We start from the raw sequence: 22081 nt of genomic DNA on the forward strand, positions 1-22081 counted from the left end.
CAACACCCAGGAGTGGTGTTTCTGCTCGGCTGCAGGTGAGAGCATTTTTATGTTGGGAGGGTGAGGGGATGTGCTAATAAAGACAGAGATGGAAAGTCCCAAGACTGTAGTAGGATGAGGACGTAGAGCCCATGTTAATTGATGGAAATAAAGCAAGCAGGGTATCCTGCACACTTAAGTGCATGGGCTGAGATTTATACCCATTACACTGAGTCTGACATTGCATATTTGGAGATATGAGAATAGCTACGAAAGAAACAGCCCCCAAATCAGAAAGCTGGGAATGCAGAGGTGGAATTCCACTAAAACAAGGCTCTGTAAGTAAGTGCATCCCTGCTGGGGGTGGTGCTCTCTGGCGACAGGGAAGACGGTTTTCTTTTCTTCTGTGGAATGTTTTACTGTTGTGGGTTCAAAGCTGTGTACCTGAGGAGATGTTTCCAGTCAAAGACCTAAACTCAGGTGGGCTCAGCACACCCAAATTGGCCTAAATCAGCATGGGGGGACGAGTGGGGAAAAGAAGGCTGCTCGTTCCTTTGTCCCAGAGTCTCACTTTGGGGACGTAAACTGAGGAACGGGACTTGGGCTTGCTCAAGCCTTCCTGGATGGCACGATTTGGTCATCTTTAGGCTCTAGTCTCTGTCGTTCTCTGCGGTGTTGGGAGGAAATGGTGAAGAGGCTGAACACAGTCTTTCTATTGAATTAACTGTATTCTAGTTACGATTTAGGGATTAAACTTTTTCTGATTTCTTTACTCTCCTCATCATGAAAACTGATTTTCTGCCATTCAGGGAAAAAAAGGAGAACTTGTGAGGAAGGGGCAGAGTCTTTAGTTAGCAACAGGGTAGAAAAAACGGTAACCTCTCTTTATCTAGGATCTTGACAAGCTCAAAAATAAAAAAACAGCCAGAATATTTTTATGGTATCAACCCTAATGTCTGGATCACCAGATTGAATTATATCCAATATCAGTTTGGTGTCTATATTCAACAAATATTATTTATTTATTTGGTTGTGTTGGGTCTTTGTTGCTGTGCATAGGCTTTCCCTAGTTGTGGCGAGAGGGAGCTACTCTTCGTTGCAGTGCACGGCCTTCTCATTGTGGTGGCTTCTCTTGTTGTGGAGCACGGGCTCTAGGCACACGGGCTTCAGTAGTTGTGGCACGTGGCCTCAGTAGTTGTGGCTCGTGGGCTGTAGAGTGCAGGCTCAGCGCACAGGCTTAGTTGCTCCGCAGCACGTAGGATCTTCCTGGACCGGGGCTCGAACCCATGTCCCCTGCATTGGCAGGCAGATTCTTAACCACTGCACCACCAGGGAAGTCCCTATTCAACGAATATTAAACACCTACTGTGCATCGTTTTAGGTGTGCGGGATACACTGGTGAGCAAAGACTCTACTCTCGTGAAGCTATGTTCTGGTGGGAGAGACGGACAATAAACAAACAGATGCATATGTCAATTTGCGATAAGTGTTATAGAGGAAAGAAAGCAGGGTGAGGGAGTAACGAGTGATGGAACAGGAGTGTTTTCCTTCCATTTCTCCAGAGGTCTGGAGCTCATCTGCACCTCAGGACTTTTGCAAATGTTTTCTCTGTCTGGATCCTCCTCTTTGTGTCAGCTCTTGCTTTTTGCCAAGTTACCTCTCACGATCCTTCAGAGCTCAGCCCCAAATCGCTTCCCGAAGAAAGCCTTCTCTGGCCCTCCAGAAGAGACCAAGGTCAGGTTCCTGCTCAATTGCAGCACCTGAGCTTCTTTGCTGTACTGAGGACACTTACAATGCTGTGTATAGGATGGTTTAATACCTTTGTCTCTTCTAGACCGTAAGCTCACAAAAGCAGAAATTATGTCTCGTTCCCTGATGAATCCTCACAACCTTGTAGTCTGCAGAGTAGGAACCCAACAAATAACTGTGGAGTATCTGAATAACTTTCAGGATGCCAGCATACTCAATTAGAGAAGTCCCCTTCCCAAGGTTGTTTACAAAACACTGTGCTTAATGTTGTAGGCCATTTACATAATTTTGGCATTTTTTTTCTGTAGCAAGATTAATCTACATAATTTGGTTTCATTGGACTGTGACTATCAATAGTAATGTATGACGTCACTATCCTCCTCTATCCCACCTTAACAATCTTCATGGCCCTCGGACACCTGTGCTGACTGAACTACAAGTTAAAATGAATAACCTTTTATTTGTAAAAGATCGAGTCATTAAATAGGCAGAATCAACCCATGCTTTTATTTCCATTGCATATAAAAATTTCATATGAAGGTATTGATGTACAGTACTATCCCCATGGGCTGTAAGAGAGGCTATGAAACCACTAAAAGAATCATCATTTGTAATGCTCACACAAAATTTACCACTCTGAAAACATATCCAAAGAAATCAAATTAAAAACAACTAAAATCAGTAAGGATGTTTTTTTGTAATTATAGTGTCCCCGTTGTACTGTTTAAAACAAAAGTAATCAAATTCCTTTGGGCCAGGGCTGCTAAAATCTACAGTTTGTGTCAAAAAAAAAAAAAAAAGAAAGAAAGAAAGAAAGAAAATACAAGGAGGCTCATTTTTTCTAGAAAAAGAATCTCTCCTTTCACTAAGTCACACATCCTGAGGGCTGGGCCACTGGGAATTTTTCATAGCTTTTAGGAGCTGTGCAAGGTTGAATTTAAAAATTCTAAAGCAATGCAAGTTTTGCTGAAACAGATTCTAGAGAATGGTGAATCCATTATGCCGTGCGAATTGGCATCATATAAAACTTTGTGTTTAAATACATGGATTTACATACGTAAGGAAATTTGGTTCATCTTAGTTGAAGGGTTAAAAACATGACCTTTTTCACATTATATATTTCCTTAACATGACAGGAAGCCAAGGAATAAATTACTAACACACGTGACCTACGGCTCTAATTTCAAATCAAATTCGTTTGCCCATGTGCTCTAGAAGCCAAAAAAGACTTTTTATAATCACTGGACAAGAATATATCTTCCCAGTAGTGTTTGAAAATAAAAAATCAAATGTAACTAACTAACGTAGCTCAGTTAGTATCTGATAGGGAAAAATCACCAACGTATATGCCATGCTGCTTCATGGCAAAAAGTACCTAAGGGCTTGTCTCTCAAAAGGGTCTAAGAATGCTCCAGAGGTTGTCTGTGTTTCTGTAAAATCCAGCTGTTGCCAGAAATCCAACAGATCAAAGCTCAGATGTGAAATGCCCAGCCCTAGCCCCACCACTACCTAACTTTCAAAGGCAGCAAAACAGAAGAAAATATTGATTAAAGTTAAGGCACAGCCCTGGGACCAAAGACCTGCAGCTATGTTTTCTTAATTTTATATACCTTTATGTATTTTATAGTTTCCTTGAATCTTCCATAAACAAGCTCTAAGGTGACAAGACTATTTTATAGAAGAAAAGAAAATGTACAAGGAGTATGTATACACACCATTCTCTCACCAAGAGTTTCCAAATATATCAACACCATCCCATTGCGGGATGATGTTTTAATAAGAACTGATAATTTACAATTAACATTACAGTATGTACATTACAATAAATACATGGTTGTAAACAGACAAACAAGACTGTATTACCGGTAAGGTCATTTGGTGAGAAAAAAATGCATGGCACAAAAAATAAATAATGCATTCAAAGAGTATCATAAAGCTTTCTGTAAAATCCACTTCATTCAAGTTTTTTTTTCCTTGTCTGCAATTTGTTCTATCTACATTATTTTCTTGTGAATTTTAAGTGACGTAAAAGAAAATTGAAACAGCATTATTGTGTTCAGTAACTTGCAAGCTGAAATGTACTGGTTTTATGCAAACTTGGACATTTTCTCCCCCGTACAGTACCCAGATATTGCATTTTCTTATGGCATTTTAGGAAATGTAAAGTCACTTGTAAAAGGACATTCTTTTTAAAGCGGTGTATAATTCTGAAGCACACTTTGGCAAAAGGGAAGGGAGAGGAGACGTATATTGTATAGTGCACTAGTCCCTATCTTTTGGATATTATGTCTCTTCTACAATTTGATTGTCCATCAGTGGATATCTTTACAACGTGACCATTAAAACCCAACAAACTGAAAAAAAAAAAAGCCTCTCTTTTTTAGTGCAGTTATAAATCTTTTCAGGTCTGGATTTGTTTGTGACATATTGCTGTTTTAATTTTTTTTTTCATTATTAAGATTCTAGGCACTCTGTGGGGGAAATACCAAGCATTAGGGAGGGGATGGAATGAGAATATTTTGGAGAAAGGAATAAACACTAGATTCTTTGCCTTTTCCTCTAAACCTCCATCAGGGACAAATAAAATTAAAATGGAAACAAGTTTCCAAATATTCTTGTGAAACCACTTGCCAAACATAAGACTTTCTTTGAAAGTCTGGTTCTTACAGGGGAAGGAGGGTGGAAATCTGATAATTAATTGGTCAATTCCTATCCTGTGCTCTGTGTGAAAGATCGGAGCTACATAATTTTTCTATCCAAATTTCTAAGCATCAGTGGATCTCAGGGGATTAAACTAGCTATCTTCAGCTTGGGTCATTTCCCTGGCTGCTAACTTAGTGATTAGTCCCCAGATGGCTTCTTTTGACATCCCCAATATAAATGTTTTTCAGGGTTACAATTTTATTTAGTGTTTTATTTATTTTCCATTTGGTCTGATACTCCTTTAGCCTCTACTTGGGTTCTTGGATGTCGCTCTAAAAAATGATTATTCGGGCTCCAAACTCTTCACAGAGACGGTAAACACTTTATTAAGAGCTGAAGTGGGAAGGAAGTCCAAACTAAATAAATGCCCCAAGATGCCAACTGAACACAAATACTCGGAATCAATCTCTAAAATTGTAATACATTTCTTGATGCTAAATTTAGCCAACAGCGATCTCTAATATTTGACTTATGCAGAATCTTCTTACCCAGCCCAGTATTTTAAAACGGCATTATATTGCCAAATCTCTGGTGCCAGGGGCATCATCAACTTCTTTCTGTCAGTGTATTTAAAGAAGTTCTTCTCCACAAGACATACTTATGGATCCATGATAACTGATAAATCAAGTGCTACATGTTACATGGCTGTCCTTTAAGGAAGAGTCATTGCTACACTTAAAATCACTTCTCAGGAATATTCCTCATACAGTTCTTAATCCCATGGTGAAATCAGAGAAACAAAAGAGCATTCATTGTACTGGTCTTCATTAATATATTCTGCTAATATTGTTAAAAAATTACCTAGCTAGCTGTTAACGTTTCTTTGTAAATCAAAAGTAAAAGCTAGTCATTATATATGACCTCATGGCAGAAAAGAATGCTAACTCTAACTTGACTACCTGTTCTTTGCATCAGTCAGCATGGTGGTGATATATTTGATAAGACCCCCACGCAGTGAATGTGGACAGAGGTTCAAACACACACTGATAATGAAGCAGCACAAGGGGGAAAAGTTCTTACTATGACTGTGAAAACAAAAACGAGCATGAAATGTGTGGGTTATTACAAAGACATGCACTTGTGAAATGAGGGTCTATCGCCACAGCAAAATGTTCTCAGAAGACGCTAAGTAGAAAAATATCTAAAAAAGACTGACCATTTTAGCTACTGGGTATTTATATATCTCTCACTTGCTTCAGAAAACACCAACTGATAACTGAGTGTCCATGAGGCTTGAGACACATTAGACAGAATGCACATCAAAGTACTATGGAACGAGTATTCACTTTGCACACGGTGAAGAGAAATGTAAGTGGGGAGCAACTCTGCGTGTCTGAAAGGAGTGAAACGAAAAGCCAGTAAATGAAGACCTACAAAAAGGGTTTCCTGCAACATAAAGTCAATTTTTGTTTTTAAAATATGGAAGTCATTGGTATATAAAACAATGGGTCACTACAAATCAGTTAATTGCTATGAAGTCTAAGGTGCAAGTAAAATTTGTAAATTAGGTTTATCCAGTGTAGCACAGATTTGTACTGAAAACTTGCAAGTTACTCCTTAGAAAAAAAATAACCAGTGGCAGATGAAGTTCTGAACATAGTTTTTTAAATATAATACCTCAATACATTTAATAATAAAAGTAAGCTCTACAAAAAATCTGTTTTACATATCATACAAAATGTAGAGGTCAGTGCAGCTCACTGAACCACACTGTTCAGTCAGGTATCAGGAAGACTTGAAATTAGAAAATTATGCAATTTCTGTGGCTCATCTTCTTCCTGGTAACAGCTTCACAATGTGTCCTGTTCCTGACCCATGTGTTGCTTCACTCCGTCCACGTAATGCCTTCTTTCTGCTGAAAATATTGCAAACAAATAAAAAGGAAAAGAACCCCCAAATCATCTCAACTTTTGGGCTGCCTGATGAGCCACACTCCCTAGAAAACACTTTGGAGTTGATTTTCTCTGCTTCTTCAGCTCGACCGAGCTGCAGTCTTCGGACACTGCCGTTCGTGGAGATGTCCCCCTCGTTCTGATGACATGGAGGTGAAAAAACTGGTGACGATATTCCTGAGCGCTAGACTGAGTCGTCAAGGTCAGTTTTGTTCCGCAAACGTCCTGGCAGATGACAGTGAGGTGTGACCGTAGTTGTGGCATGTGACATGCACTTTGGAAACAATGTTTCTACTTAAAAAAACAAAAAACACAAACAGAAGGCATGGAAGTCTCTGCCCTGTTATGTGTCGGGCGAGTGATCTCCGATGGCACAGGCCTCGGGCTGGCTCTCCTCCTCTCCCACGGCTTCCTCTTCCGCCTGCTCGTCCAGGGGGATTTCGGTGGACTCCGAGTCTTGAGTGCAGAGCGTCTTGGAGTCACTGCAGCTAGTGTCTTCTTCCACTTGACTCCCACTGTCCTTTTCGGTGTCTGACTCGCCGTCCTCCTCTAAAGTCAGTTCAAACTGGAACTTCTCGGTTTGACCCTGCCGGCCCTCCTCCTGGTCATCCGGTGCCGGGGAGGGGCTCTGAGGAATCGTGCTCTGGTACCACTCACGATTGTCCTCCAAAGTGTCCAAAATGTCCTGGGCGTCAGGATGGACCAGGTCTGCCCACGTCTCCCAGAGAGGATGAACAATGTAGTCTATGAAGCCCACCTGATTAAAAAAAAACAAAGCCGATTGGGACTAAGAAACAATGGAAGAGGTTAACGAGCCCCCTCAAATGTAACTAATTGATATGTTGAATTAAATTTTTATATATGATATATAGAATTTACAGAAAAATACATAAAATATAATATGCTCTGCAAGTATAACACTGAGCTGAAGACTACTAACCTTAGTTTGGTAAAACAGTCATTATTTTAGGTAGCAGACCAATAAAAAAATGTCGTTACTAGCTGGTAAAAACTAGCTTCTCGAACTCTGAGTCCAAGAGTCTGTGATGTAAAAAAAACCTCCAGTTGTTTACATGGCAGGACTTGGCTTGAGGCTGGGACTTTATTTTAGAATAGCCCATTCGTAGGTAAATCCACAGAGCTGAAATAATGCCATGTACTCTATATGGATTCATATAACTTTATTCACTTATGAATTGAGATAGCTGAAATAATTCTACACATATGAATATACTATATACATATAGTCATGATGAATGAATATACTGTCCTATGAACGTATATATGACTATATGAATATAAATTCTAAGAATCAAAGAATGTTTTGGCTTTGCAAACACTAAGGTGGACATTGAGCTTGACAAAAGAAAGTAATTAAGAAAACCCAATAAAATACTGTGTGACATGCATACGGCGTAACCAAATGTTCCGTGTAGTTGTGTTCTCTCTGAAAGCTTTATGCTTAAGGCATCACCTGTGATTTTTCCACAGAGGCATTGTGCTTGTCACACATGGGGCTTATCTCCATGCCCCGCTCCCTCTCTCGGTCCCCTTGGCGGAAGAACTCCTCCATGATGCGGTCCGTCCACTGGCGGTATAGCTGGAGGGGCTTGGTTGGGTTGCTCAGGTCGGCACAATGCACCATGTTCTGAAGGACCTAAAACAGATCAATGCCTTCTCTATTTAGCACCTGCTCCATTTTTACTAGAAATTCACATCAGATGACTGTGACACTTAAAAATACATGTAGTGTAAGAGTCGTGCCAGACAGCTCGACCATGGTGTGTCTGTGTGAAGTTCACACCTGTATTAATAGTCCCAAATTATGCCACTTCTACTGCATCTAAGTATCATAAGAGAAACTGTTCATGTGCATGGTTGATTAAATTCAGAGCTGCTTAAGTGGTTGGTTTTGTAGGATGTTACTTTTTTTTTTTTTTAACGCATTTCCACTTGAAAAGGCGAACAGGATTTTATCTGGTTAATTCTCAAGATTAAGAATTTGGATAAAAATCCTGCTTATAGCTACTAAAATTATAAGTTGGAGAAAAGGAGACATAAATCTTATCTAAGCTAGACACACAGACACGTGTACACACACACACACTCAGACACAGCACATTCGAATGCTTTACCTGAATCCTATCAGAATAATTATCAAGAAGAAGAACTCCAGAACTTGTCACTTTCTTAGTTTCAACCATAGTTTTCAAATCAGCCAGCAGATTCATGTGCTTTGACATGTCTGTTGCAAGTACCTTAAAAGACAGAGTATTTTAAAAAAATTTTTATTGCAGTATAGTTGATTTACAATGTTGTGTTAGTTTCACACGTACAGCAAAGTAAATCAGTTATACAATACATATATCCACTCTTTATTTTTTAGATTCTTTTCCCATACAGGTCATTATGGAGCATTGAGAGTAGAGATCTCCATGCTATACAGTAGAGATATTTCTTTTCTTTTCTTTTTTTTTAGCCACACCTCTTGGCATGTGGGATCTTAGTTCCCTGACCAGGGATCGAACCCGTGTGTCCTGTAGTGGAAGCACGAAGTCTTAACCACTGGACCGCCAGGGAAGTCCCAACAAAGAGTATTTTAATAAGTAAAAAACGTCCAGGGGAAAAAAAATCAGAATTTGCACATAAAAATATCATGGAGAACGTGAGAAGAAATGGAGAACCACTCTGTTGTCTAATAGCTATGTGTGGGAATCCTTTACTGCTTCTTGGGGCAGAGTCTTCTCCCCTTTGCTATCAACTTCCCTGGAAGCCCAGATACATGTGTGCAATATACAGAAACAGTAGGCACTGGCAGCCACTTTCATAGTGATAGAAAGGGATATTTCCATAGATAAGACATCATCGTACGTTTTGTTTGTCTGTTTGTTTGCTTTTGCGGTACGCGCGGGCCTCTCACTGTTGTGGCCTCTCCCGTTGCGGAGCACAGGCTCGGGACGCGCAGGCTCAGTGGCCATGGCTCACAGGCCCAGCCACTCCGCGGCATGTGGGATCTTCCCTGGACCGGGGCACGAACCCGTGTCCCCTGCATCGGCAGGCAGACTCTCAACCACTGCGCCACCAGGGAAGCCCCATTGCACGTTTTGAAGTTTTTCTATCCCTTGTGCTAGAAAGTGGTTACTGGACTACGATGGAGTGAGTCAAGGTTGCTTACAGAGTACTTCAGAAACAATATTCTGGTCAATTTTCTGCTTATCCAAACCAGATAATACCTGCCTTTCTTTGTATGTACAAAGCTTAACAGATTAAGTTTTTGACAACCAGAGATATTCGTGTGTCTCATAATCACTGTGAAAAACCTGCACAGAGAAAAGACTAATGTCATGCATGTTTCTACATGGCACTTGCGCTGACAGAGATTTTTTTTCCAGTTTTTGAATGGAAAAAGTCCATTTTTTTAGCCAGCTCCCTGTGCTTTTGTTAGCCATCTCTGTCTGCCACCAGACAGCAGGAGTTCAGAAAATAAACCTAGAATGAGGGTAAGCTGTCATTATTCTTAGCCCCAGACTGTTAGCAGTAGAGCATCATTGCCAGCAGCAGGGCCAGCCTCTGGGACAAACAAGGCAGCATTATCCTGAAATATACATGATACTTTCCCTGATAGTCATCTCATTCTTTTTTCTTTTTAAAAACACCATGCATCACAGTTCTCTTTTTGCTTTTATCAGTTACTTACAATATCAATGACCATCTTCCTTAATGACTGTCTTTGCTTTTTGGTCAAATTCTGGAAAATGTCGCAGTTTTCTTCCTGAAGCAACTTAAAGCCCACGGCCAAATGATGGTTCTCCAGGACAGAAGAATCATTGTACATCAAGGCAAGTTCAGAGTCTTGAAAGAAAGAGACAGAAGGTTAGCAAAGCCATTTATGCTAAGTTTATCTTATTCTTCATATTCTGAGATATTTTGGGTTTAGGAAGCAATTTCCCCTAAACGTCTCTGCTCGCATTCCCATTACATGACAACACCCAGGAGAAAGTCTGCTAGTTAATGTAACCACAGAAAGATCCCTGGAATCTTGGGAGTGTATTCTAATGCTCTTGGCACACGGCAAGTCAGTTCACCCTGTGGCTTCAGCTTCCTCCACTATAAAGGGAAAGAAGAGTTAGGCCAGATTACCTTGAACCTCCTCTCCGGATCTGCCAGAGGCAGCTCCGTAAGCTCAGCAGAAGAAGACATTATCCCTAACATTTACAACATGTCCAGAGCATAGAATGTTGTATCCTGACAACTGTGGACCACCTACCCAACACTGTATACAATGTAAAGATCATGTGATTTAGGATTATTCGTACTCTGAGAAGGAACAAGAACAGCTTGGAACACATGAACAATATCAGATTTGTTCATGTTTGTGCTTATTTGGTTCATAGTATAGCTTTGAAAGGCAAAGCTTTATTCATTTTTCCATTTCCTTTTCCAAGTATCTTGGCAGTCACTATACACATGTATATTGCCCGTCCCAGCTGCATGTTCAGGGCTTCACACAGAGACGGGTGTTTAGCTGCCTACATTTCTCCAGAGTGAAGATTCTGCCATTCCCCCACAATTGTCCTGGACCTATTTTAGGTAGTGACAAATCCTGCCTCTTTCCTAGTTCCTATAAATAGCAGACTCAGACCTATAAGGTAGTCATTAAAAAAAACTGACGGGTGCTTCATTCTGTTGCCACTTAAGTCACTGTAAAGACTAAAAGCATACGTATTCGATCTTTCTTCTGACTCATGTGTGGAAAATATATATTCTTTTCTAATAAAGAAATATCCAATACTATTCAATGACTATTTTAAAGAAGCTAGGGAGGACGAGAGGGGTTCAAGAATATTTTGACTGAAATCCTATGATTTTAGGTTTATACAGAAAAATAACATTCTATTTATAAGCTACAAATATAGCTGTGGAAAGCTTATTTTAAAATGAGATCAGTGAAATAAAGTGTGTGTACTGTCGCTAGGTCCAGCTCCACCTTCATACAGTGAAATGCCTCTGCTCTTGAATCTCAAAAGTCATATGCTTTGAACACGACTACTGTGTTCAAATGTGTGAGGAGATCTTTTCCCCCCAAACCCAGGCATCTTTGCTATAAACAGAAAGTATTCGTTTTCCAAGTAAAATTTACTGCTACATATGTTCTGACGCTGCTTAACTGTTTCAGAAAATAATGCTGTTATGTGCAATGCTTTTTTTAAGATAAATCTCCCCTAACGTGTTCTATTCAATATTTCATGATGCTATTTACATTTTATGGATTTATTTACATAGTATTGTCCTTGAAAAAGACTTATGCAGCTTCTCACCTGGAATTTCCACTTCTTTACATCCTATTCAGAGTCCCCCATTCCCCTACATCATATATAAAAGCTTAACTGACTCAAAACCTGCAGCATGTTTACAAGGAGTGTACGTGTCATTAACAGCAAATCATCTGGTGCCTAAAACTAATACAAGCAGAATGATTAATGAAAACTGTCACCACAACTAAGAAGCAGAGGTGTCTCTGGCCTAGGAATCAGCCAGGTGAGCCCCAGTGCCCCTCCACCACGGCGAGCCATGCAGCCTCCCTTAAAATAGGACAGGTGACCTCCCATCTACAGGAAGTCTGATCTGATGATTCCAAGTCTTTATTACAAGAAACACAGATTCAGCCTTTGGCTTGAACAGGTTGGCAGCACCAGCTCCAGGCTAAGAGCCGAGAGTGTGCTAGCCTGAGCTACTGATGCTCAAACAATCCCCAAAAGAAAGAGAAAGCACAAATTTAACGTCTATAAAAAAGGGTTTACTGTAAGCTAAAAATAATCACATAATTCTGATAGGGTATTTCATAAGGCTATTTATTACAAGTTTGCAAGTTATTAGAGGGACTCCCTTAGAGTATACTGTGAAGCTAAAACTTACTTGTGTTACTGGCTACTAAGCCTCTTCTGAGTCCTGAAATAAAATGATTGCTGGCTTGATCCCTAGTTAACAGCTAACTAAGGCAGTAATTCTCATAATGCCCTGCGGTTCTGATCAACCCTGGGATAACTTTCATCTACCAGGTGATGATGCTCATTCACTCTTTCAGGTATAACACAGCCTCATCACACCCCACCGTCAAGAAAACATCAGCAATCCAAAGCTGTTGACTACCCTGGGCTGCTGAGGCCCCACGGAAAGGAGATCTGCACAACATCACTGAATAACAAAATGCTTCCAGAAACATGGTCAGTTACCCTTCCACCTCAGGCAGATCATCAGCAAAATGACCTTAATAAACAGACACCCTTGGCCACTGTCCTGTATGCATAATTACCCCATACGTGTCTCCAGTATCTATTCTCAGTGGCTCTCAAACTTTAAAGGGCATCAGATTCATCTGTGGACTGAGGCCTTGCTAGTTTAAACTGCAGACTCCACGGGTACTCTGATGCCAGCCTAAGCCGATTTGCCCTTAGAGGGTCCACAAGAAAGAATAATAGAGTTGGTCCTCATTTTTCGTGAAAAATTTATCGGAGTACTTGGAAGACAGTGACTTTATTATCAGTTGTTTTACTCTGTTCTCTATTCTTAATTCTAATGTTATAATATGGGAACATACAATATTATATATAATAGGATGCAAAGAAAACACATAGGTCTGATTTTGGTATTATTAATTTAAAGAAAAAATGCACACCTTTCTTAATGGCAAAAATTAAAACAAAATTTATATGTATTTGTTAAAAATCTATAAAATTAAGAACATATCAAGACATACATAAGAATCAAAAAAATGAATCAAGCCAGGATAATAAAAAATTGGCAGTGTACCTTTTACTATATGAACTTCCTGTTCTTTACAGAAAGGACACAGTCGACCCTAACCAATGATACAATGTAAACTCATGTAGCTGCCTCTAATGTATATAAATATTTATGTGTCAATATATAGTAATGTTTTGGTGACTCCTGAAAGCACCCCATTATAGGTTCTCATAAGGTGGCTGAAACATGAAATGTTATCCTGTCTAATCCTAGATAAATAAGTTCATAAACCAGACTTCTAAAATGTACTGACTATCCACACATTTTTGGAAATCCATGACTTTCAATCCTCCTATACATGAGTGAGTTACTAAAGTGCATTTTGTTACAGGGCAGTCCAGAGGCTATTAAAAATATACAAATAGGTAAATAATCCAAAAGATCTGAGTTAAATCTCTCAAAACAAGGCTATACTTAAATTCTCTCTTTAAATCTGGCTGTGTTGTGAATGAATGGTGAAGGCACAGATGCTACTGGAGCTAGATTGCTATGGGGCACGAGGAGACTATTATCCACAACTCACGGCAAAGAGGAAAGGCAAACCCTTAACAGATATGAAAAACATTAACAACTTTGAACTTTATTTTTTCACATATAAAACTGACTTTATAATGTTAATCTACCACGGTGTGAGGGAACTTAATAATGAATGGTACACGTAAATTATTTACCAGTTAACTTCAAGTACAGAAAGAACAGAATTTCTGTAAAGCTTAACCTCTTTGCAAAAGCCTAGCTCAAGCACCACTAACATTCCCTACAGAGGTTTTCTATGCAGCTGTGTCAGAGGTGTCGCACACTGAAGAGTCTACTATTCTTTATATTTCCAAATTCAGTGATGACTTATTTTATGAAATGTCACCAGTGAGAAAAAATTAATGGTTAAAAAAATATTAAATAAAAAGAGATAGTTAGTCAAAAGAGAAGTTCCTACTGCCCTCAGCAGGAGATTTAAAAAGGAAAGAACAAGGACTTCCCTGGTGGTCCAGTGGTTAAGACGCCACGCTTCCACTGGTAGGGGGCAGGGGTTCAATCCCTGGTCAGGGAACTAAGATCCTGCATGCTGCGGCGAGAAATTTAAAAAAATAATAATAAATTTAAAAAAAATAAAATAAAGGAGATATTTCTAATAAAAAAATAAAATAAAAAGGAAAGAACAGGGCAGGGCATGGTGGTGGAGAGGGAAAGAGGAGTTACAGCCTCTGGAGAGGATTAAATGACAACCTACAGAAAATGACAAATTTAACATTTATTCTGATAACTTCTTTTATTTGAAACTTTAGGGGCAATCTAACTCTCGACATCTTTCGGCAAACTTTCACTTTTGATTGCCCTTGTCTACTAATATGGTAATATATTATTTCTAGAGAAGTACTGGAATGCATGTTTTTCAAACATCATATGCCTCATGGGATATGAATATAATTTTTAGAGCTAGACTACACTAACATATGCTATCACTGAAACGCCTATCCGCACATCTCAAGAGAACATTATGGCTCTGGAAACATAAAGACTCTCAGTCATTCTATAAAGACTCTCAGTCATTCTAAAATGTACAAAGGAACATTTTTTCTGCAAAAATAAGTATGCTTTACTTACTTGTATTGATCAGAAACTGATTGGACACACCAGGATGATCTACATCATGTATTGCACTGGCAAAAATTGCTGCAAGAATCTCTAAATCTGTAAACACAGCCTGAAAAAATCCAGACAATATCTGATTTTATTATAACTCATGATCAAACCTTTTCCAATGGTTATATTTTTTTTAAATATTAAAAAATGAGCATCTACAAATTTTTTATAGAAAATAATAGCTTATTTTAAAAGTATTTAAGATGATGTTTAAGGATATTCTGAAAATGTGCATAAAATTAATGACATGAGCAATTATTTTCCTTTCTTCCATTCTAAACAGGGACTCTCAATCTCAGCAAAACTGACATTCGGGGCCGGATAATTGTTCGTTATGGGAGGCCATCCTGTGAATTACAGGATTTTTAGTAGGATCCCTGGCCTCTACCCATGAGATACCAGTAGCATGTACCCCCGAGTTGTGACAGCTAAAAATGTCTCCACATATTGCCAAATGTCCCTGGGGGAAGGGAGGAGTACGAGTAAAAGGGAAAATCACCCCCAGCTGAGAACTCTTCACTCAAACGATGACGTATTAACAGTTTTATAATGAAACAATCCGAACTATAAAATATATTAGCAAAGAGAATCACTCTCCCAAACAATGAAGGAACTCAAATTGCTTTACTAAACATTTAATGGAACAACTTCATAGGATCTGGTAACATTAAAGATGTGTTTCCTTCTAATAAGTTCTATGAAAAATACCAATGCATTGCTAGTATTGATATTTTATAAAATAATCATCTTTGAACTATAACTGAAAAAATCCTCAGGCTAAATTCCCAAAAAACCCCACACTAACTGAAAACTGAGGAAGCCAGATTTGCTTTGTGGAATGTCCACTAGATCATTTCAAAGAAGCAGTATCATAAAACACAGGAATCCCTGAATTTTTTTTTTTTTTTTTTTTTTTTTTTTTTTTGCGGTATGTGGGCCTCTCACTGCTGTGGCCTCTCCCGTTGCGGAGCACACGCTCCGGACGCGCAGGCTCAATGGCCATGGCTCACGGGCCCAGCCGCTCCGCGGCATGTGGGATCTTCCTGGACGGGGGCACGAACCCGTGTCCCCTACGTCGGCAGGCGGACTCTCAACCACTGTGCCACCAGGGAAGCCCCCTAAATCTTTGATTAATTATCACAGACAAAATTCATCAAAGACTCAACTGTTTATTTACCACAATGACATTTCGCTCCCATAACTCAATAATATTTCTAGTGAAGTCGATTATTGTTTGCCCTGTGCACCCTTCAGTATAAAAGTTGAAGAAACCATTATGAGTGGCAAGTTAGTGTTTTCAAAGGTTTAGAAAGCAGGTTTACCTCCAAAGCAGGTGTAGATAACAGCACGTGTGTTGACTGGACGACGTCTGCAGCGTGAATATTATTGTGGTAGGCCACATCAGCGTGGTAATGATCTTCCAGGGTCATTAGGTATGTAATTAAAGTGTCCACTGGAATTTTAAATGTTTTTAATAAATCCCGTTCCTGCGGGAGAAGAAATTCTCTTAACATTTTGTCCTTATAGAAAAGATTTTCCATACAGTATGTTAACAACAACAACAACAAAATATCACCCCCAGTGTCGCCTATGGATAACCCAGAAATGGGAGTAGCACTCTCTCAATGTCTAGTGAAGACAATGAAAACCCTTGGGAATGATCCAGCGACTTCAGGGACAAAACCAGAGTCGACTTGTCCTTCTGGAGCCCAGCAATGCTTTTCTCAAGTTATATGGTGTCAGGAATGAGCTGCCAACTATCAAAGTATCTGTGTCCCGGGATCCTGAAGGCAGCTTCAGTACAACACCAATGACAAGGATGCTGGATCAAAACAAGTGAGACACAATATCCTCTCGAGGGTTGGAGCTGCCCTTCCATGTACCAGAGTGTCTATAGCTGCAACTTCTCATATAAATCCTAACACTGAACTGGGGCAAAAACTTGACAAGAATGAGAAACCGATGTGAAGGAGAGAGCAGTCCACAAGACAGTGACTGAAGAAATTACATACTAAGATTAGTCAGCAAAGGGCTTATTCAATTTGTAAAGTTAGCACTCCATTCTCTATGCAAGTCAGGATCACGTGGATGATTTTTAAACTCTTATTTTAATGAAGTGCTTTAATTTGCCCACATCACATCTTTTTCTTCAATGGAAAAAATAACACAATGGATTTGTGTTTTACCCACAAGCTAACCTTTCTGTATTCTTATTTTGAAAAAAGTTATCAAAATAAGTCAAAGAGGGTAAGTAGTGAAGAAGATAAAATGCAGGCACAATTCACAGACTGGACGTTATGACACCAAATAAAAGAGAGGTGATAGAACTTAACTGCATTACCTGAAAAATGGTGTGCATGATAACAGTCAAAGGCCGGTTCCCAGACAACTCTGCTATTCTGAAAACGTGAAGACCCCATTTGTTCACATCTTCTAGTTCCTGGGGTTAACGAAAGATAGAACAAATCTGATTGCAGAAGTAGAACAGGAAACAACGAACACAATCATTTAAAAATTACTGACTTCAATGAAAAGATCATTAAATTAAAAAAAAAATTCATTTTAAATGTAATGATGCACCATGTAAGTACAGGCAAACTTTAGGCAAATCCGCTTAAGCATACTAGAAACTGAATGGTGTTGCTTAACCTTATGTCTCTGACAATAAAACATATTTACATACTTGAAATATTGATCTCAAAGTATTTCTCCAATAGTTAAAACCTACTCTCAAAAACTTTAATTATTCTCCTAAAAGACTTTTTAATTGTTTAAGGTCAAAGAATCAAATATAGGTGCAAAAATAAAGAACACCAAACTGCCTGTCTAAACCCAAGTGATTTAGAAAGAGCTTTATAAAGGGCTTTCCCATCTTCCAAAAAAAACCTCCCACAAATTAATAAACTTTTCCATTTATATAAAAGAGAAGGTATCAAAGTTCACTGCATATTTCTGATCAGGATACTTGAAATCGTCTTACCTTGGCAAGGATGTCTTCTTGTTCAGTTTTGACCCCAAACCTTGGGATGCTTGAATTAGTCAAGCTGGAGCTGTGCATCAATTTCTTGACCCCACTGATCTGAGACATTGGCCTTTTCTTTTTCTCCTTTTCCTTCTGAGTTGGAGAAGGAATTTCCACTTCATGTTGCTTATCTTAAAAATTTAAAAAAAAATTCTTCATTTACTATTAATTCTACCTGGGTTTTTTTTTATTATAACATGCATAATGGCGGATTTTAATTGATCAGTATATATTCTAGGAAATGTTTCCAAGTAAAACTCCTTTTAAAGAAGTTGAGTATTTATAATTCGATGTGGACTTAATTTGATACTCTCAAACACAAAATTAAGCAAATAAATTCCACTGCTAAATAATTAACATCAAATGTATTCAGTGATTACGTCTTTTGAAAAACTTACGATAGCAGACTTGGAGAAGGCAAAAGACACTGGTTATTTTCACTGCTCATCGATTTCATTCCTATTTAAAATTCACTTAGTGGTGAGAACACTGCTCTTGCCAATTAAGAACTCCAGTTTCAATACCTACTTTGAAATGGAAGAAACTTCGTGCACAAATATAAAAACAGCACTGTGTGAACCTAACAGCTTACTGAAATGGGTCATTCTGTGGGAGCAAACACAGCGTATGTGAAGGACTTAGATCGCTACTGCTAGTTTACATTTTCTATACGATAGTGAGATGGGGGAATAATGCAATAAGGTTTTATGGGGAGCGCAGAGTAACTCCAATATTATCTGATAACTAAATATCAGATTCACAAAAGCTAATTGTTGTTTTCAAATAAGACATCAGATGTCTCAGTACACTCATTCACTATTTCAAGACAGTAAGCTCCTTTAACTTGTCCTTGCACAGAGTGTGTGTTCAATAAATGCCTGTTTAGTGAATGTGCTAATTAGCTATTACGACAGTTTTGTTTTGAAAGTAAATTCAGATCAAGGATGTGTTCAAGTTATTGGTTTTCCTTTACTGCATTTTCTTTCTGTGGATGGAGGGTGGGGTAGTGGTGTCCCAGTACACCATACTGTCAGCTATTATCAGCAAGCTTTTTTTAAGCTCTTGTGTTATATTTATCTGTCTCTCCAGTCTACCAGGCATGGTGCCCATTAGACTATCAACTCATTGAGTTTAGGGACCATTTCTAATTGATCATTAAATACCTAGTGCCCAGCAATGACTGGCATTTAACAAGAATTTGTTGAATGCATGAATAGATCTCTCTATAAGATACATTTTACAGTTGAGTACTTTGGAAAAACGGACAATATACAACTTTAATTCAGAGAATCCCTGAAGTCCTGAATAAAACAAAAAGATAAAACACATCCTTTGTCACCTTAGGTTCTAAAGCTTAGAGGCTCAAATTATTAATATGATGAATGAAAACAAATGGAATTCCTAACTCTTATTTCCAAAATAAGTTTGCACCCCAGTCTGCTTCCAAAAACAAACAATGCAAAAAACTTTAAAAAAATTGCATTTAAATTGTTATTCTCACCTAAGAATGTGTTTGATATATACTCTGACACTTGATTTCCAGACCGACTCATTTCAGAGAGATGGGTGAGCTCTCGATTAAGCATCCTTTTAAACTGAAAAACAGAAAGATAAAATGAAATAACAGAAGAGGAAAGTTGAAGTGAAATAACATAAGCATATGTTAAGATACAGAAAATATGCCAAAGAATTTTTAACCTGTCCTGACTCTTTAGATCAGTGCCATCCAATAGAACTTCCTACAATGATGAAAAAATTCTATAATCTCCGCTATCCATTACAGGAGCCACTAGCCATATGTGGCTATTAAGCAATTGAAATGTGGCTAGTGCAAATGAGGAGCTGAACTCTGGATTTTATTTCATTTTAATTAATTTAAACTTCAATAGTTACATGTAGCTAGGGGCTACCATATTGGACAGCACAGATTGAGACACTCAAGGACGACATTAATTAAGGGGAAAAAAGGCATAAAAAATAACATGCATTATTAGTATTTAGAGAAGAGAAAAAAACTAATTTAGAAACATACAAAAGGGTTGCCACACAACAAAACATGGTATGTTTTCACGAATTAATTTGTCATTAGCAGAAATGAGTAAGTATACTGGTCAGAGGTTAAAATGTAGTCTTTTCCCCCAAAGCAAAACTGAATAGATGTATTTGAGTACTCTCCCAGAACTATGGAGAAAATATTTGAATAGATACTATATGATATTTCCTTTGTAAAGTTTTTTCTAAGTAGGGATTTATTGGTTCTCAAACATTCACAGAATTTACCAATCTTCCTAAGTCCCATAAAAACAACTGAAAATTGACCTGTTCAATTGAAACTTCACTGCTTCACAATTTATTTTACTGGCGCTCCGGTGCCTATTTTATCCAAAGAAATTTGTCTACCACCTGGAATTTATCTACCACCACTACATGGCGTTATCAAAATCCAGAATTCTCCATGATGTTATGCTTTTCCATCCATCAACTGCTTCTTTTTTTTTTTTAAACATCTTTATTGGAGTATAATTGCTTTACAATGGTGTGTTAGTTTCTGCTTTATAACAAAGTGAATCAGCTATACATATACATATATCCCCATATCCCCTCTCTCTTGCATCTCCCTCTCACCCACCCTATCCCACCCCTCTAGGTGGTCACAAAGCACGGAGCTGATCTCCCTGTGCTACGCGGCTGCTTCCCACTAGCTACCTATTTTATATTTGGTAGTGTATATATCTCCATGCCACTCTCTCACTTTGTCTCAGCTTACCCTTCCCCACTCCCATGTCCTCAAGTCCATTCTCTACGTCTGTACGTCTGTGTCTTTATTCCTGTCCTGCCCCTAGGTTCTTCAAAACCATTTTTTTTTTTTAGATTCCATATATATGTGTTAGCATATGGTATTTATTTTTCTCTTTCTGACTTACTTCACTCTGTATGACAGACTCTAGGTCCATCCACCTCACTACAAATAACTTCATTTATTTTTATGGCTGAGTAATATTCCACTGTATATATGTGCCACATCTTCATTATCAATTCATCTGTCCATGGACACTTAGGTTGCTTCCATGTCCTGGCTGTTGTAAATAGAGCTGCAATGAACATTGTGGTACATGACTCTTTTTGAATTATGGTTTTCTCAACTACTTCAACTGCTTCTTAATGTATCTTCCTTTGACTTCCAAAATAACCCAAATAGACCTTTTAATATACCTTAATATTTCTCTTAACATACATTAACATACAGTAACTATTAGATACTTGATCCAAAAAAGTCACATATTACTCTAATATTTAGTAGCCTTTAAAATTTTTAATTTCCCCATAAATCCTCATTTAAGTCTAGAAAAAGAGAGTAGTGAGTTCATTGTTTAGTAATGTCTGAAATGTAATTCTAACTCAGTATTTAATTAGTTTATTAGAATTTTTAAAAAAATCTTGATTCTCTGCATAATTCATACCAAGGTGTTCTAATTCAAGATAATTTGGCGAATAGCTTCCAGAGTTAATCTTATTGACCACCTAGATTAGGTATAAGAATTTATCACTGTAAAGTACTGAGAGAGATCAATAAAAAATTTCAACAGGCTTTTTTTTTTTTTTTTAAGCAGTACGAGGGCCTCTCACTGGTGTGGCCTCTCCCGTTGCGGAACACAGGCTCCGGACGCACAGGCTCAACGGCCATGGCTCACGGGCCCAGCCGCTCCGCGGCATGTGGGATCTTCCCGGACCGGGGCACAAACGCACGTCCCCCGCATCGGCAGGCGGACTCTCAACCACTGTGCCACCAGGGAAGCCCTCAACAGACTTTTGAATACAAGAAATGCATATTAGCATTCTCTTGCAGTCAAAACTGAAGAACTGGCTACAACCAATAGAAATGCCTCTTAACTTACAGGTTGAGAGAGGTTATTCTCAAACTCAGGAACACAAAGTTCACTTTCTTTGTGTATTTTTTTTTATAACTTACTCTGATTATAAAATGCATATGAGATATAAAAAATCTAGAAAGCTATATAGAAAAAATTAGAACTCATGTACAACCCCACTGTCCCACTGCTAATAACCATATATAAATAGCTATATTTCCTTCTATGCCTTTTTTTTCATTTGTATATATATATTTGTTGAAGTACAGTTGACTTAAAAATATCATATGAGTTTCAGGTACACAACAGAGTGACTAAACATTTTATAGATTCTGTACCATACAGTTATTGTAATTTTATTGTCTGTATTCTCTGTGCTGTACATTACATCTTATGATATATATATATATATATATATATAT

The 22081-nt window shown here is 38.3% G+C and overlaps 1 protein-coding gene across 9 annotated transcripts in view; it reads right to left on the reverse strand.

The window, feature by feature from the left end:
- Positions 1–2212: 2212 nt before the first annotated feature.
- Positions 2213–22081, reverse strand: part of PDE4D (phosphodiesterase 4D) — a 1463941-nt gene continuing 1444072 nt past the window's right edge. For all 9 annotated transcript variants that reach the window (XM_029216627.1, XM_029216626.1, XM_029216629.1 and 6 more), the window contains 9 exons: positions 19292–19385; positions 17749–17921; positions 17110–17208; positions 16091–16255; positions 14730–14829; positions 10021–10175; positions 8459–8581; positions 7798–7980; positions 2213–7080 (listed from right to left, as the gene is read on the reverse strand). In XM_029216627.1, coding sequence (XP_029072460.1) covers positions 6667–7080; positions 7798–7980; positions 8459–8581; positions 10021–10175; positions 14730–14829; positions 16091–16255; positions 17110–17208; positions 17749–17921; positions 19292–19385 — 1506 coding nt within the window. In that variant the 3' untranslated portion in view covers positions 2213–6666. The remainder of the gene's footprint in view (positions 7081–7797; positions 7981–8458; positions 8582–10020; positions 10176–14729; positions 14830–16090; positions 16256–17109; positions 17209–17748; positions 17922–19291; positions 19386–22081) is intronic.

Source organism: Monodon monoceros, unplaced genomic scaffold (genome assembly GCF_005190385.1).
Source record: "Monodon monoceros isolate NGI ecotype Baffin Bay Population unplaced genomic scaffold, NGI_Narwhal_1 Super_Scaffold_12, whole genome shotgun sequence".
Classification (NCBI taxonomy): domain Eukaryota; kingdom Metazoa; phylum Chordata; class Mammalia; order Artiodactyla; family Monodontidae; genus Monodon; species Monodon monoceros.